We start from the raw sequence: 15,561 nt of genomic DNA, 5'->3' as shown, positions 1-15,561 counted from the left end.
TATACAATGCAACAGTGTGTGCTAAAACTGAACCATCATCAGAAAAGAACTAAATGAACTGAAGGGCTTATATACTGTAGATAATGAACTCAAATGCAAACAGGTGTGATCTAATTAATAATAAATAACCATGGTAACCAATGACAAATGGGAACATAGAACAAAGGAAGCGAGAAAACAAAGAAGAAACAAAAATTCCTTGATAATGAAACTAAAACTATAACTGAAAGTGACAGTAGTCATTTACATTGGTTAAGTCATTAAAATTAAAACAGAACAGAAAGTACTTATTTTTCATTCTTTACTTTAAAACATAGCACATCATTACAGCTGACAATATGTAAATTCATACTAAACATTCATAAGTAAATAAGAAAGTGCATTATTACTGAACACCCATAAGTTATATAGTTATGATTTAATCACATAACTGCTTAGGTGTCTCTAAGTATAGATATGAGCACATATACAAACCAATTTTCACATCCCACATTTTCTGCTTACATTGTCTAATTAGTATTTTGCCAAATGTAGCCTGTCACCAATAAATGAATGTGGATGCAGTCTATTTTTAAATTTCAGTAGGGTTTCTTCTTGAAACGTTAAAACTTTAAACCTGATGAAAAATCCAGAAAAGATGCTGAACAAATATTTCACTTCATCACGTCAGTTGTCTTCATTACAGTAACAGACATAACTGTGAAGTAAATGCATTGCAAATTCGCATTGTGCCAAATGTAGCCTATTCATTCACCAATCACCAATAAATGAATGTGGATGCAGGCTATTTTTAAATTTCAGTAGGGTTTCTTATTGAACGTTAGACTTTAAACCTGAAGAAAAATCCAGAAAAGATGCTGAACAAATATTTCACTTCATCACGTCAGTTGTCTTCATTTACAGTAACATACATAACTGTGAAGTAAATGCATTGCAATCAATCACATAAAAGGCTGTTAGACACATTCTCAACAAACAACATTAAATGGACTGTTGCCTGATCAGATCACGTTTGAAAAACTTTAATTCAAAGCAAGAAAACCGCTCTCTAAAGGTTCTGGATTTCATTGCACTGCATATCATCAGAAATGGAGAAGCCGATGTTCACCATTTTCTTGACTGCTAAATCATATACCAACATTCAGACATATTGAGTAAGCCAGTCTGCTGTGTCTCATCAGTATTGAAGGTTTGAGTGCACTGGTTGTCCACAAGAGAGCAGGATAGTGCAGCACCAGCTCTGAGTCCCCCCTTTCTTCCACTATACGCCCCTGTGCTGTGGCACTACAAGACAACTGTTCAGTTATTGTTTTGCTGATTTTTTTCAGGCCTATCATTCACATTCATTTACTAAATTACCAGAGGGACTGAAAATTTCAATTGGAGTCTATCAACAGTCATGAAGTTTCTTCTCATAGGCATACAATAATACATGTGTAGTGTACTCTATGCACAGCACTGTACACAACCCTTAGGCCATATGGCTATGGTTATGACATGGCATTAGACAAAGAAAACATAACATATCCATAAAGTTAATAAATTACCTTTATTTTTGAATGGTAATTAGTATATATATACTGTATATATTCATGGCCCAAGACTTCTGCACATTACTGTATGCATAAAACAACATATCAATATTTGCCATTAACTATAATAATAAATAGTATTCAGAGTAGCTATTACAAATTAACACCAACAACAACAAATAAAAAACTCAAATACAATGCATATGAATTGTTTCAGTGTGCTTACTACAGAGTACTTATATAATACAATCAAAAATAACCCCCTTTGGAGGCAAATTCAAAAATCTACTTTACCTTTTATAGACATACAAAAACATCTATTTATCATATGAAATGAGTTCAGTCAATATCATACAACATGTGAGATTCGAGGAGAGCATGATACAAGATTGTGACACTTTCACAAATCTGGAATAATGCTTGTTAACTAATACTAAGAATAATCTTATTGTCAAACTCTGTGTTCCTCAGATTGACAAATCACATTTGTAAATTAGAAAGCAATACCCTGTTTAGGCGATTTGGTTGTTAATTGTGTGTAATGCTTACAGTCTTACATCCTGCTTTATGAAGGGTACTGTATAGTACACGTAAGTATCCTCATGACTGTTAAATTGCAGACAGAGAGACTGTGGAGCAAAAGTCTTTGATCCACGAGCTTTGAGAAAAATATCAATTTGATGGCCGTCATTGACAGCAGGACACAGAGCACCGTATGCTGGTCAATTCTACTGAATTTCATCTCCAAAATACAACAAGGCAAAGTTGAATTGGTGAAGATACAATAATGGTGAATGAAACAGCATACAGTACATCTTTGTTTGGGCGCTTGACAGGTTTGATCATATCAGGGTCATGATTGTCAGTCAGTCAGTAAGTAATCTCCAGATGGAGGTTCATGGTCTTTTTACTGTCAAAAAATACACTTGAACTTCATTGCTGGGAACATACAGACACTATTTTTTCCCATTTTTTAACGATGTGAACTTATTAAAGTTTTGCCAGAATGGAGATTGTCCTGATTTGGAAACATGGAATTCGACTACATCTGATTGTTGTGTGTCATCAGAGAGCAGAAAGGGTCCTTGAGACGAGGGGTCCGATGGGGAGACACACCTGCTCTGGCTCAAACCTGCTCAGCACAAAGTCAAAAGACAGAGAGAGGAGATGTTTGAGAAATTTCAAAAATGTAGCCAATGGGAAGAGAGTTTCAATGCTCAAAGCATAATCAAAATAATCAATGCACAGCGATGATGAATCATGCTTCACAACATACAGTACAGCCCTTAAAATGTACCATGGTGACTAGCCACAGTTACAAACTAAATACCATAGTTAATACAGTTACTATTTTAAGAAACGGTCACTTCTCACTGATATATACAACTGCATTGGATACAAAATATCAAACCAAGTGGAATCTGCAAACCAATGATGATGAAGCTTCTGTTTTAAACAGTTATCCTGTTTAAATTTTCTGGGCCACCTTTTTGTAACCAACTGGCCTCTACAGTAGGTCATCATGTGTCCAAATATTAGTACTATGCAGTAACTATGGTATTTTAGCAGAATTTACCATAGTCATGACAAAACCAATAAGTACGAACTACAGTCATACATGATTCTAAGCAATTCAAAATATATCTAATTTTTCCAACTATATGATATAAGCAGAACCAACAAATATAAATATATATAAACAGAAATAGGCAGTTGGTTTTCTAGCAAAAAAAAAAAAAAAGTTCCATGGCATTTTGAAACACAATCTTTTTGCTTTAGTTCATTTGTGTTGAGTACTCAGGCCACTTAAAGGGATAGTTCACCCCCCACCTTTCTTTTCCGCAGAACAAATCTTCTGCTCACGCTTGTCCATATAACAGCAGTGAAAGGCCTCTCTGTCCCCCTAACTTCCCTCTGTCTCATGCACTTAGATGTACACGTCATTTCTATGTGGCGCAACTGTTTACACGAGTATTGTGGTGGTTTCATGTGTTTAGAGAGATCTGATTGCTGTCTGATTTCATTTACTCTTAAATCAGTCTATGCAAAATGGATCTTCAATTGCCATGCTATACACAAAAATGTATAAAGGTCACTTCACAAAGGCTAAAGGCAACAGAGGTTATGTTCGATATTTTACTTATCATCAGCATAACATTTTCAAAATTAAAGATTACAATGGGAGAGTGAGCCAGCATTGGTAGGAGAATATACTGTATAATGCTAACCACTTTTAATGGGATTTGTGCATCTGCTTGTTGAAGAGCAGTGTTTCCCCTTGGATTTGGGGATTTTAGTGTCGCGGAGCGGGCGTGTTACGGATTCTCGGTGTAAAATTTATAGTAATCAAAAAGCATGTCTAATTAATTTAAATCATGAAACTTATACATACAACTTTTTTTTTTTTATTCTATGAAATGGTTGTTTTTTTTTTGTTTTTTTTTGGTGTTATGTTTTTTCTGGTAATCAAATGAAGACATAAAACATACATTTAATTTATTTTAATCATATGAAATTGAACAAACTTTTTGTCAAACAATGTGCTGCAAAATGAGCTTTACTGTTCAAATTAAAACATGGAAGAAAAATGGATTAGACTAATAGATTATTCTATTTTTTTATTATAAATTGTGTGATAAACGTTGTGTCAAAATATCGACACTAGGGGTTGCTCTTGGGAGCCCCAAACACTTTTTCATAAAAGGCCAATGGAAATTGGCGAGTAAAATTTGCATGATCAGCCACTCCCCGGACATCCGGGTATAAAATAGGGCTGGCGTGCTTCACTCATTCAGCTTTGTTCTTCAAAGCCGAATGCCAATGTCTCTTTTACTGAGAGGCAAATTCCATTCACCTCCTTATCACGCTGCTGGATATACAGCACGCTACATAAGTGCAGAGAGTTATCTTGGGTGCATCAGCAGCAAACTTAAAAAGGCAATTTTCTTTAAAAGAGCAAATGCACAGCGGATTGTGTATTTTCCATCATGGCTCTCCAATCCATGTCCTTCTGGGTGCAGTCGATTTATGTCCCCGTCGGACGGCCACGATCGTTGCTTTCAGTGTTTGGGCCATGCTCATGCTGAGACATCTTTTATGGATGGTTTACGTCCTCACTGTGAAAACATAACCATGCGCACGTTGTGCTCTTTTTCAAAAGACAGTTACCTCAGCTGCTTCCCGTCCTGGTCCTTCTATCTCTGGGCAAGGGGATGAAATGGGAGCGTTTCCGCCAAGTGAATCCCTGTGAACCTCCCATTCCTCTACTCTCATGTGTCTTCCTGGTTGAGTTTCTGGATGAGTTTGGCTTTGCAAGAAAACATAGAACACTGGCTCCTCCATCCTCACCACCCGCGATGGTGGGGCGGTGCAGGGGTACTCGGAGGTTCCTCATGTGGAACAGGCGATTGCGGTGCATTTATACCGCATTATATATTTTATGTAAGTTTACCTCGTCTCTCACTGCCTCTGCCCTGTGCGCTATGGCAATCTTGCAAGTCTACCAAGCCAAAGTATTGAGAGATCCTCAAAAGGGTGGTCTCAAACCAGAGATGATGCGGGAACTGCGTTCTGTGACTGACTATGCTCTACAGGCTACGAAGGTCACGGAAGGTCACAGACTGCAGGCTCTGGGTTGGGCAATGTCCACACTTGTGGTCCAGGAGCACAATCTATTGCTTAACCTGATGGAAATACGGGATGCCGAGAAAGTGCACCTATTCAGGGAAACTGTCGAAGTCTTTGCACAACCGTTATTGGCAGTCAAGAAACAGATGGAGCCGATAAAACCCATATTGCCTCCTTCTCCGGCTGCCCAGCCATCGCCTGGACTGGCAGCCAGACCAGCACACCGTTTCTCACGCAGGATGGTGGCACCACCCACCAGTCAACAGGCTACTAAGAACCATCAGAAGACTTCAACCCATACGGGCAACCCAGGGAAGGAGGAGAGGCTGCTGACCTGCTCAATTGGGGTTGAGCCTTACTCCCGGTGGAGGGACGGGAGACGTTGTTAGCCTTGAGGAGGTTTTGACCTAAGATCCAGGGCAAACATGTGTTCATCCGGACCTGATTTTCAGGTTCCTGAGATAAGCACGGATAATGCCTCGTCCCCTCTTGGGATATCTTTGTGGTCTTACAGGCCCAACATAGAGATCCATTTGAGCTTTTACCGTCAAGAGGGTGGGGGACTTACAAGCCCTTTCAGTTAATGAAAAGTGCCTAGAGTTTGAGCCAGCAGACTCTCAAATCGTCCTGAGACCCCAACCCCCGGCTATGTGCCTAAGGTTCCCACTTCCCCTTCTAGGTGGTTAACCTGCAAGCAATCCCTTCCTGATAAGGGAGACCCAGTCCTGTCTCTGTTGTTCCCAGTGAGCACTTTGCATATTTCTGGATCGCACACAGAGTTTCAGATGATTTGAACAGTTCGTATGGCGCTTTTCCATTACCAGTACCAGCTCGACTCGACTCGCCTCGGCTCGGCTCGCTTTTCGCTCCGTTTTCCATTGCAGATAGTACCTCCACAATAGTACCTGGTTGTCATAGCGACGCCGCAGGAAACTGCCGTGACTTAATCTTTTACGCGAGACGCGCGAGACACACCCGCTACCCACACACACAGGACAATGGAGGAAATCGAGTGTATGCTGTTTTTTGATGTTTTTGTTTTTGCTGTTTTTTATTCAGGATACTCCGTCTGGCGCGTGCAATGATGACGCAGTGAATAGTGACGATTCTCTCTGACCAATTAGCAGTCTGCCGTGTTTTCACGTCACATTTTAGTATCGCCTCAGCTCGCTTAGAACCTCGCCGGAGGTGGTACGAAAAAAAGTACCTGGAAGCAGGTACAGGTACAACTTTTACACAGTGGAAAACCAAACAGAGCCGAGTCGAGTCGAGGCGAGCTGAGGCGAGCTGGTACTGTGTAGTGGAAAAGCGCCATTAGTCTGCTTTGGAGGTCAGCAGAACAGAAGGCTGTCTCCAAACAAAGGATGGGACACTGGATTGTGGATGCCATTCTCCTGGCTTAACAGGGTCATGGCTTACTGTGTCCCTTGGTGATGGAGGTAATACCAGAACACCTCATTCATGAATCCCTGGAATATGGAGGGGGTGAATGTTGACCAGCTCATACGGCATGACACAGTACTTATAGTACCAGTTCAGTGAGTTGTGGCGTTTAGTATTGGGACCCCTAGTGTCAGTACTTCCACACAACATCGAAGAGACGGGCAGATAGGGAAAGTCTTGGTTAATATTGTAACCCCCATTCTATGATGGAGGGAACGAAGACGTGTCCCTCTTGCCACAACTCCGAACTGCCGCTGATGTGCTCGAGAAGCCGTCTCAGCACAAATCTTGTCATCTTTATTTGCCTTACTTTTCACAAATCATTATTTTGCTCAGCTTCAGCTATAATAAAGAGACATCAACTCTTTATTATACTCTTTTTTTATGTTTGGTTTGATTTCAAAATATCAGCAGTGTTTCTCAAAATTTGTTTAGTGCACCTATAAATAATGGCAAATACCAGTACATTTAATTTTAAAAAAACCTTAGTAAATCACGTTGCAAAATTTATTTAAAAACTTTCCTCCTATAAATATTGTCTGAATTTGTCCTACAAATGCATAAGGCCAGCCACAAAAATAAATGTATCCACGCGTTTTCATCTCTAATTCTTCACTGCGTGTCTTTAGTAAATTCTGACAGTAGTTTTTTAATGCCAGAAGAGGGATTGCGCTAGTGCTATCTGTTAGTAAGCATGGCCATTGGAGTATACGGCTCAAATCACATGAGATTACTTTCTGATACTTTTGCATTCTTGAAGAAGGTCACCATTCACTGCCATTATATGGACAATTACAAGCAGGACCAATTTTTTTTATTTCTCCTTTTATCTAAAAAAAAAAAAAAAAAAAACGTCTAAACCAGCTAATTATTAACTATTTAATCAGTAAACAATGAATTCAAATTTTTGGGTGAACTATCTCTTTTAATATCTATTTTACTTATAATATCTGTGGTTCTATATTATGTATTGTTAACAATATTCTTAGGTTTGGATTATTTTTTGAAATTTTTTGGGAGCGCAATAATTGCTTTGTTATAGTTGCATTTCAAAGTCGTTGCCATGGCATTTTGTATAAAAACTAATTCTACTTTAAACGCTCATAAAAATACCTTTATCATTTTCATACCATGTCCATATAAAATGGCCCTCTTTCTCAAGATGATAGCTATCAATGAATCTGCAAATTCAAGAACATACTTCACCGTTTGTCAGTGAAGCATTGAGGATTCACAACAGTGTAAATATGACAAGAAAATATTATGCTATAAAATATAAAATGGAGAGTATTCACTATAAACCACATTTGAATTCACAAAAAAAAGACAAATACAAATAGCTGAAAGCAGATATTAAGGGGCCAAGCAAAAATGCAGAAGGTCCATTATAACAAAATGAATTAGCATGTAGCATTCCCTGTGATAGTATTAGGGCAAACTGGTTTAACAGCCATGAGTAGAAGAACTTAAAGAAGAACGACATAAAATTGCTTAAAACATTTGCCCAATAGGTGGTGCTGTTACAAAATGTCAATCAGCTGAAATCAGCTTTTTTTTAGAAGACCAACTTATAAATCTTCATGTAGGCTTTTGTTATATTTACAGATTTGGTATTTCTCAAAACACAGCTCCAACGAACATTTGCAAACAGCATTACAAAATGCTGTGGTTGGAATTACAGCTCTCGATCAGTGTTTAGAGGCATATTTTCTTGTTATGGACAGCACTAAACACTTAAATTATTTGACTTAATAGGCTGTTTATTTTCAAAATTTTTACAATAATTTAACATGCCTTGTATACACATGCTCCATCTACCACAGGGGAGCCTTTGAGTATGACATTAGAGGGAGCCCGCAATTGAATCAAACATCTGGAAATAAAGCAAAACATAATAAATAAATAATTTTGTGTCTGTTAATGAGACAAAAAAATAGAAATAAATAAATAAAAATGTGCCTCTGTGATGTGTCTTGATTTATGATGTCTGATATTGTACATATTATGATGTTCACAGTACTGTGAAAAATTTGTATCTAACCCTCAAAAACTGCAAGAACTGGTACTCGACCCCTGCCTGACTCTTTGCTTATCTGTCTGCCTGGCTGCTGATCCCGTTAGCCACAACTGACTACATGTTTTTAAATGAAAAGAAATGGTACAAACTACCCAGTCATGTTTTCAGACTTTGGCACTGCGTGAACCATATTGTCAGCCCAATGATTAAATTACACAGGGACCATTCATCTGTGTACTGCCAAACAGAAAAAGTGTGAACCTGGTCTCCACTCTTTAATTTTATAGCTAACAACTCACATTTCCAGATATCATAATTCTACTCCGCCAGGGAGAGTTTCTTTGAAGAAAAAAGCACATAGATGGAGACGGGAAAGCTTCCCCTGCTGCTGGGATAATATGGCTCCCATTCCTTTGGTCAAGGTGTCAACTTCCACTAATAATGGTTTCTTGGGATCTGGAAGTGTTAGGAGGGGAACCTTGGTAAAGGCTTGCTTGAGGAGTTGGAATGGGTGACTTCGGGACTCCAAGACATATTCTCAGGAGTGATGTGAGTGGAGTGGTGATGGTCCTTTAATTCTTTATGAAATATCTGTAGAAATCAAGAAAGTGCTGGAGTTCTTTTACTGAGGTGGGTGCTGACCAGGTGTGTAAAGCTTGTACCTTCCCCTTGTCCATCTTAATCCCTTCAGCACTAATATGGTAGCCCAAGAACTGGATTGATGACTGATAAAAGGTAAATTTTTCTGCTTTCAAGAAGAGTTGGTACACACTGAGCTTTTTGAAGACCTTTGAAAAATTATGATTCCAGGAGTACATCAAGATGTCATCGATGTAAATCAGCACAAAGTGATGGAGGTAATACTGGAACACCTCATTCATGAATCCCTGGAATATGGAGGGATTCATGAATGGTAAAGTAACTCACTAAGGGATGAGGAGGTCAGACCAGACATGAGGCAATAACGTGTCCACTGGCACCACAATGTAAACAATCTCTGGGTCAGCCGACAATGCCGCTCAGTCGGGGTAAGTCGCATATTGTATACTTGCATGGGTTTCCTCTCCTGTTGACCAGCCCATACAGCATGACACAGTACTTGTAGTGGCCGGTAGGTGCCACAAATGCGGTTATGGATAACGATATTTACTGTGATGTAGTAGTTGTTACAAGGCCAATTCAAAGTCTCTGTCCTTTTTTAGCCTGAAAAACAAAAACAAAAAAAACAAACAAACACTGGAAGCAGCAGGGGAGGTTGAAGCGCGGATGTAGCCTTATTGTAGAGCCTCTTCCATGTATTCCTCCATGGCCCTTTGTTAAGGGAGTGAAAATGGGTATATTTTATATACAGTCCCATGGTCTGTGGGGTGGTAGTCGAGAGGCTCTTTGTGGGCAGAAGACATCTTTGATGTGGAAGTAGCAGGGTGGAATCTTGACTGACTGTTTGTCCACGGGGCTTTCACCAGAGATTACATTTATGGAGATGGTCTTGGGCCACTGGTGGTGTGGACTGGGATGGCTGGGAAAACAGTCAGGACATCAATGGTCACCCCACTTCAAGATGTCTCCATTCTTCCAGGAGAGGATGGGATCATCATACCGTTGGTGGATTTCTCCAAAACCGAGAGTTCGATATGGAGGCAACCAACTAGCAGCTTGACAGGACCCACACAATGACGGAAGGCTTTTCGCTTGAGCAGTTTACCAGTTATTGACTGGACTTGGCTTGACTTATCCTCTTCACAAGTTTGAGTTGGCGGCAGAGTTCCCCGGAGATAAAGTTGCAGACTGACCCAGAGTCTATGAGAGCTGTGATTTAAACAGATACATCAGAAGCAGTATGAGTTAAGATGGTGGTAAGTGGTGATAAAATAGCTTTGGGACAGGTAAAGTAACTCACTAAGGGATGAGGAGGTCAGACCAGACATGAGGCAATAACGTGTCCACTGCCACCACAATGTAAACAATCTCTGGGTCAGCCGACAATGCCGCTCAGTCGGGGTAAGTCGCATATTGTATACTTGCATGGGTTTCCTCTCCTGGTTCTGGAGTGCTGGGTTTTATTGGCTGGCATATGTTATGGAAGGACTGCATGGCCGATTGTTCTTCCATATAATTTATAATGTGTTGAGCAACTCGCAGAGACAACTGAATAAAATTTTCCAGTCCCATTGTGTCATCGTAGGCGGAGAGATGCAGCAGTGGTAGTGGGTCAATACCTTGTCGATAAGTGGTAAGTAGTGCTCACTCGTTCCATCCACTAAAGGCCACTAGGGTACAAAACTTGAGAGCAATGTTTTCCCTGCCGTAAATTATATAGTTGTTCACTTACTGAAGAGTCTCCTGAAGGGCGTCATAAAACTTCCCAGAAGTGAGTAGTGAAGCTGTCGAGGGATTGCGTGACCGGTCCAGCTTGGCTCCACAGTGTTTCTGCCCATTGAAGTGCACGTCCAGACAACAGGGACAAGATGAAGGAGATTTTGGCCTTTTCAGTGGTGAAGCGATGCGGCTGCATCTCTAGGGCGATTGTCTTCATCTCCGTTGTCTTCCACCAAGCCATAGTAGGGTGCTGGTTTGACCATGGGACTCGCAACATACACAGGTGGTGAGGCAGAGCTCGGGGAAATGACAGGTGTGCTCAGTGCAGATGCGGGTGCATGTGCAGTGAGAACTCTGAAAAAGTTATCCACCAGCTCTTGTTGGGTTCATTGCTGTTAAGTTATTGGTCTGGCCTTCTTTCAGGATATACCAGACTCAAAGACAGATATTGGTAATCCTAATAATTGTTTTTTGTTGTAGGTTGTGAATGGTGATGATGACGGAGAAACTGGATGAAGTGCACTCCTCTTGATAAACAGTGAGTTTACAGGTAATCTTTATCCACAGGTTTCAGGCATGAAGGCGAAGGAGATTCTTGGAGAGACGAAGGAGACTCAGAGTAATCAAGGCAGGGCTTACGAGCTGAACCAACAAGGTAAGTAGAGCAGGTAAGGAGTCTGTTTCCATTTTCGAGGCCAGACAATGAGTGACTGAGAGGTGTTCACTTTTGTACTGGTCCTGCAGTGATGAGGAACAGGTGACGGTGATTCGAACTTGGGAAAGAGTGAGCACTGTGTGGGTGTGACGGGATAGCCTGGCGTTCTACCACGGGACTATGAAGTAATTTGTTGTAAAAGTGGGAAAAAGCACTCTAAGAAACTGAATGTCATATCCTAGTACATATATGAAATTGAACAAAGACTAAGGTAATTGTATTTGGTCCATCATCCCTCTTAAATAAGTCTAATCTCAGCTTTGTTATTGACAGGCGCACTTCACTTCAAACTATCAAAAATTTGGTGGGGAGCATGATCCAGCATGTCTGTGAGATCTGTGGTTTCAGTGTAGATCTCTCTCGAGTCCAGGCAGTTTATGAGAGCTGCTGGTCCATAATATTCATTCTGTGAACAGCATAACACAGAAATGCATACCAACTCACTTTAGGCACTACTATCACGGCAACATTGGTCAAAATGTTGGTCAAAATGTACCAGTGGTCAAATAATAAAGGTGGAATCATACACCTTTCTACGATAAATAATTACAAGATTTTAGTTATTATACATTTTACATTTTGCACAAGTCTGCATTTTGTTTAACTGTGTCCTCAGTGTCTGTACATTTGATCCAACCATTGTATATGTTTAAAGAATCATTTGATAACAAACAATAAGTAGATTCACTGGATCATGATCGAGATCTGTAAAAATGTGTTCTGGGACCTAGTATGGATCAAAGGGATCAACGTGTTTTCTTGGTATCTCTGTTCATCTGTTTTTGTATTGACTGCCATTACTTTGCCTCGCTAATGGTCATAAATCTGACAGATCCAGACTAGTTGTTTTCTTTGAACTAAAAATTAATCTGCTCTCAAATTGCAGATAGCTTTTGTTCAATATTTGAATATCTACTGGAAAGGACTTTATCATTGCACAAGCAGAATGGGTGTGGACTGATGATTGAATTCCTTAAAAATATGCATATGTGCATAAAGGTTCGGCTTAGGAAAAGCTTTTAACAACTTTCCATCTGCATGGTCTGACGATGAATGCTCTTAGGGGGGTATTTTTTTTATTGTAAAAATGTTTTTAGTATAATAGTGCAACCATGGTACACTTGTGACTTGTTATTAGCCAAAACCACATGTTTCTAGACCACATGTGTCAAAAGTTATAAGCAAAATAATTGTCACATTTTGAGCTGGTAGTGTTATAGAGCTGGTGGTGTTATAGAGTTTGAGTGACAAAGCTCAAACTTGGTCTAGGGACCTTTAAGACCCCCAATAATCAATGTGCCAGATTTCACTACTTTCATTACCCCATGGTTCTATTGGCTGCCATAGACTTCCACTACCCAAGAAGAATAGAAAGAAAAAAGAAAAAAGTGCAAATGCACCTACAGTGCTTGGCCCCTGTAAAATACAGCAATCATGTGAATATAAAACCTGTCTACATATAAAACACAGTTTACATATTTTTACACTTAAATCAATATGAATCCAATGTTATGTCTTATCATTGTTGCTTGAATATGGATATCTGGCAAACAACATCTGAATTATGTTAAATGGTGAGAAATTGGCTAAAAATAAAGAACTATTTCTTCTAATTATAATTATTTCTATATTTTCTATAGTAAAGACAGGAGAATGCTGAGAGTGCTTCTTGGGTATAAAGATATATAGATACCTCCGGTGCTCTTCAGTCAAGGGATCCACATATATCTTAAGATAAAGGTCTGAGGCACTCAGGAGGATGAAGATTAAAAAGCCTTTATTAATCCATGGCTAGTCTCATAAAAATAAAAACATGCATGTTTTTATTTTTATGAGACTAGCCATGGATTAATAAAGGCTTTTTAATCTTCATCCTCCTGAGTGCCTCAGACCTTTATCTTAAGATATATTTTCTATAGTGTTTAACTTAATGGCAGAACTACTCTGTGATTTCTCACTTGAAGAAGATGCTAAAAAAGCCCTGTGTTTGTTGTTGAAACCATAGCTAGCAGACAAGTTATGAGGTAACATCTTTTTAAATGTATAATCCTAATCTACACAATTGAATGATACATGATGAACAGCAGTATTTAAAAGGGATCGTGAATTGTGGAATCATTAATATTTTGACATATGAGGTAGGCTATTTGTACAGTATTATAAAAACCTACATTTGTTCCCTTTAGTAGTATGAAAAACAACTGTTATTTGAATTGATTAAATTGAGCAGCCATTAACAAGACATATTCAGTTGTTGTGATTAAGATAAAGAATATTTAATTAAATTGTGATTAAGACAAATTACACTCCCTTTATTATCGCCAGAGTTGTCAATCACTTCAATTCAGCACAAGTTAATTAGTGATTGAGTTCTGCAATCGCACCAAAGCTCCGTTATAATCAATGATGTTTTCTACACTGCTCAATGAATCTGTGATTTACATTGTGTCTGCACTTTGCTGGTTATGATGAGGGCATTCACACGATTGCAGAACAAAAGATAGTGCATAGAGCTCTAAACAAAACTCTGGTCATTGCATTCATGTGCTCACATGTCTGTGAACAGTTGACATAGAAACATTTGATGCAGTGGCGAGGCTAGACATTTCTAAGTGAGTGGACCTTGGTGAAATAGGAAAACCTCAGTGCCTACTCTCAAACTAAAGTACATAATCTTTTAAAGCCTTTTTTAAGCTTTTTAAAGCTTTTTTAAAGTTTTAACTATTAATTATAAACCATATTGAGCCCTTACTTACACATTACAATAATATTAAAGCAGGGTTGCCAAATATCACACATTTGTCCCTGCTTTTGATATGAAACAAAGTCTCAGCTTTAAAATTTTGTAAGTTTTAATACGAAATTCAAATAATAAATACCATTTTGGCGCACTTAATGAGGCATAACAGATCGCTGTAGCGCCTCAGTTAAAAACAGAGCCGTTGAAAAACAGAGTTGTGACATGCTTTGATCTCGCCGGCGTCGCCGCCACGTGGTCACGTGATTCATGGATCTCTCAATAGTTTGACACAAACCAGCGCCGTCAATACATTTGAATGTTTAAGCAGGATAGACAACAGCTTCACTATACAGGTATTTGCTGCAATTTTTGGTAACCATTTCAGCATTGTGTGTATTGATTTTTACGTCGACGACATTTACAGTATCATTTTATTTTGGTGAGTGATAGAGAGGTTATGGTCCATTAAATTACCACTTAAAGTAATATTTTATTCTAATATTTTTAATTATTTGTATTACAATTATTGTAGTATTTAAGGTTAAAATAGAGAAAAGGGTTTTAAATTCCAATGCAAAGAGGTAAATTAGAGTAATTTTGTGGACAGAACAATTATAACTTTGTAATGCCATGGTTTACCAACTAGTTGCCTGTTTGGCTCTTTAATAAATAAACATCGACTAGTTTAGTTGCTCAAAAGAGTATTGCAGGTTATAACTGATGAATTGATACTGAATCAAGATCAAAATCAATATTTGTGTCAATATGAATGTCTTGCCTGAGGTAAATGTAATGCTACGTGACATTGTTTTTTATTGACGTCTTTCCGTGGTTGAAACAGTGATTGAGCGATTACACGAGATACGTTTCAAGTTGATTGCGTTTAGGCAGGGACCAAGGTAGGTGAAAGTTGCAGCAGTATTTATTGAAAACAAAAACAAAGACAATCCAAATAGAGGCTCAAAACCAGGAACAGGAACAGGAACAGGAACAGGAGGAGAAGAAACATGAAACATAATTAAAAGAGCAGGAACAGCTTCACACAACATGCAAGAGGAGGAGGAGGAGGAGGAACATGAAACATAATTAAAAGAGCAGGAACAGCTTCACACAACATGCAAAGACACTAACCGACAAACCAAGACTGAAACACAGGGGAAAATATACA

General features: G+C 38.9%; 1 protein-coding gene across 7 annotated transcripts in view; it reads right to left on the bottom strand.

Annotated features, from left to right (window-relative positions):
• Positions 1-1,530: 1,530 nt before the first annotated feature.
• The window catches only part of arhgef9b (Cdc42 guanine nucleotide exchange factor (GEF) 9b), a 68,567-nt gene continuing 54,536 nt past the window's right edge, over positions 1,531-15,561 (bottom strand). For 4 of the 7 annotated variants that reach the window (XM_082178272.1, XM_082178271.1, XM_082178276.1 and 1 more), the window contains one exon: positions 1,531-2,664. In XM_082178272.1, coding sequence (XP_082034398.1) covers positions 2,489-2,664 — 176 coding nt within the window. In that variant the 3' untranslated portion in view covers positions 1,531-2,488. Of the gene's footprint in view, positions 2,665-7,715; positions 7,784-15,561 lie in introns of those variants that run through there. The other 3 variants (XM_082178273.1, XM_082178275.1, XM_082178274.1) reach the window with 3 other exon arrangements.

This window comes from Leuciscus leuciscus, assembly GCF_965113295.1.
Source record: "Leuciscus leuciscus genome assembly, chromosome: 8".
NCBI classification, from domain to species: Eukaryota; Metazoa; Chordata; class Actinopteri; order Cypriniformes; family Leuciscidae; genus Leuciscus; species Leuciscus leuciscus.
Note: the sequence above shows the minus strand (reverse complement) of the source record. Positions and strands in the feature narration are given on the sequence as shown.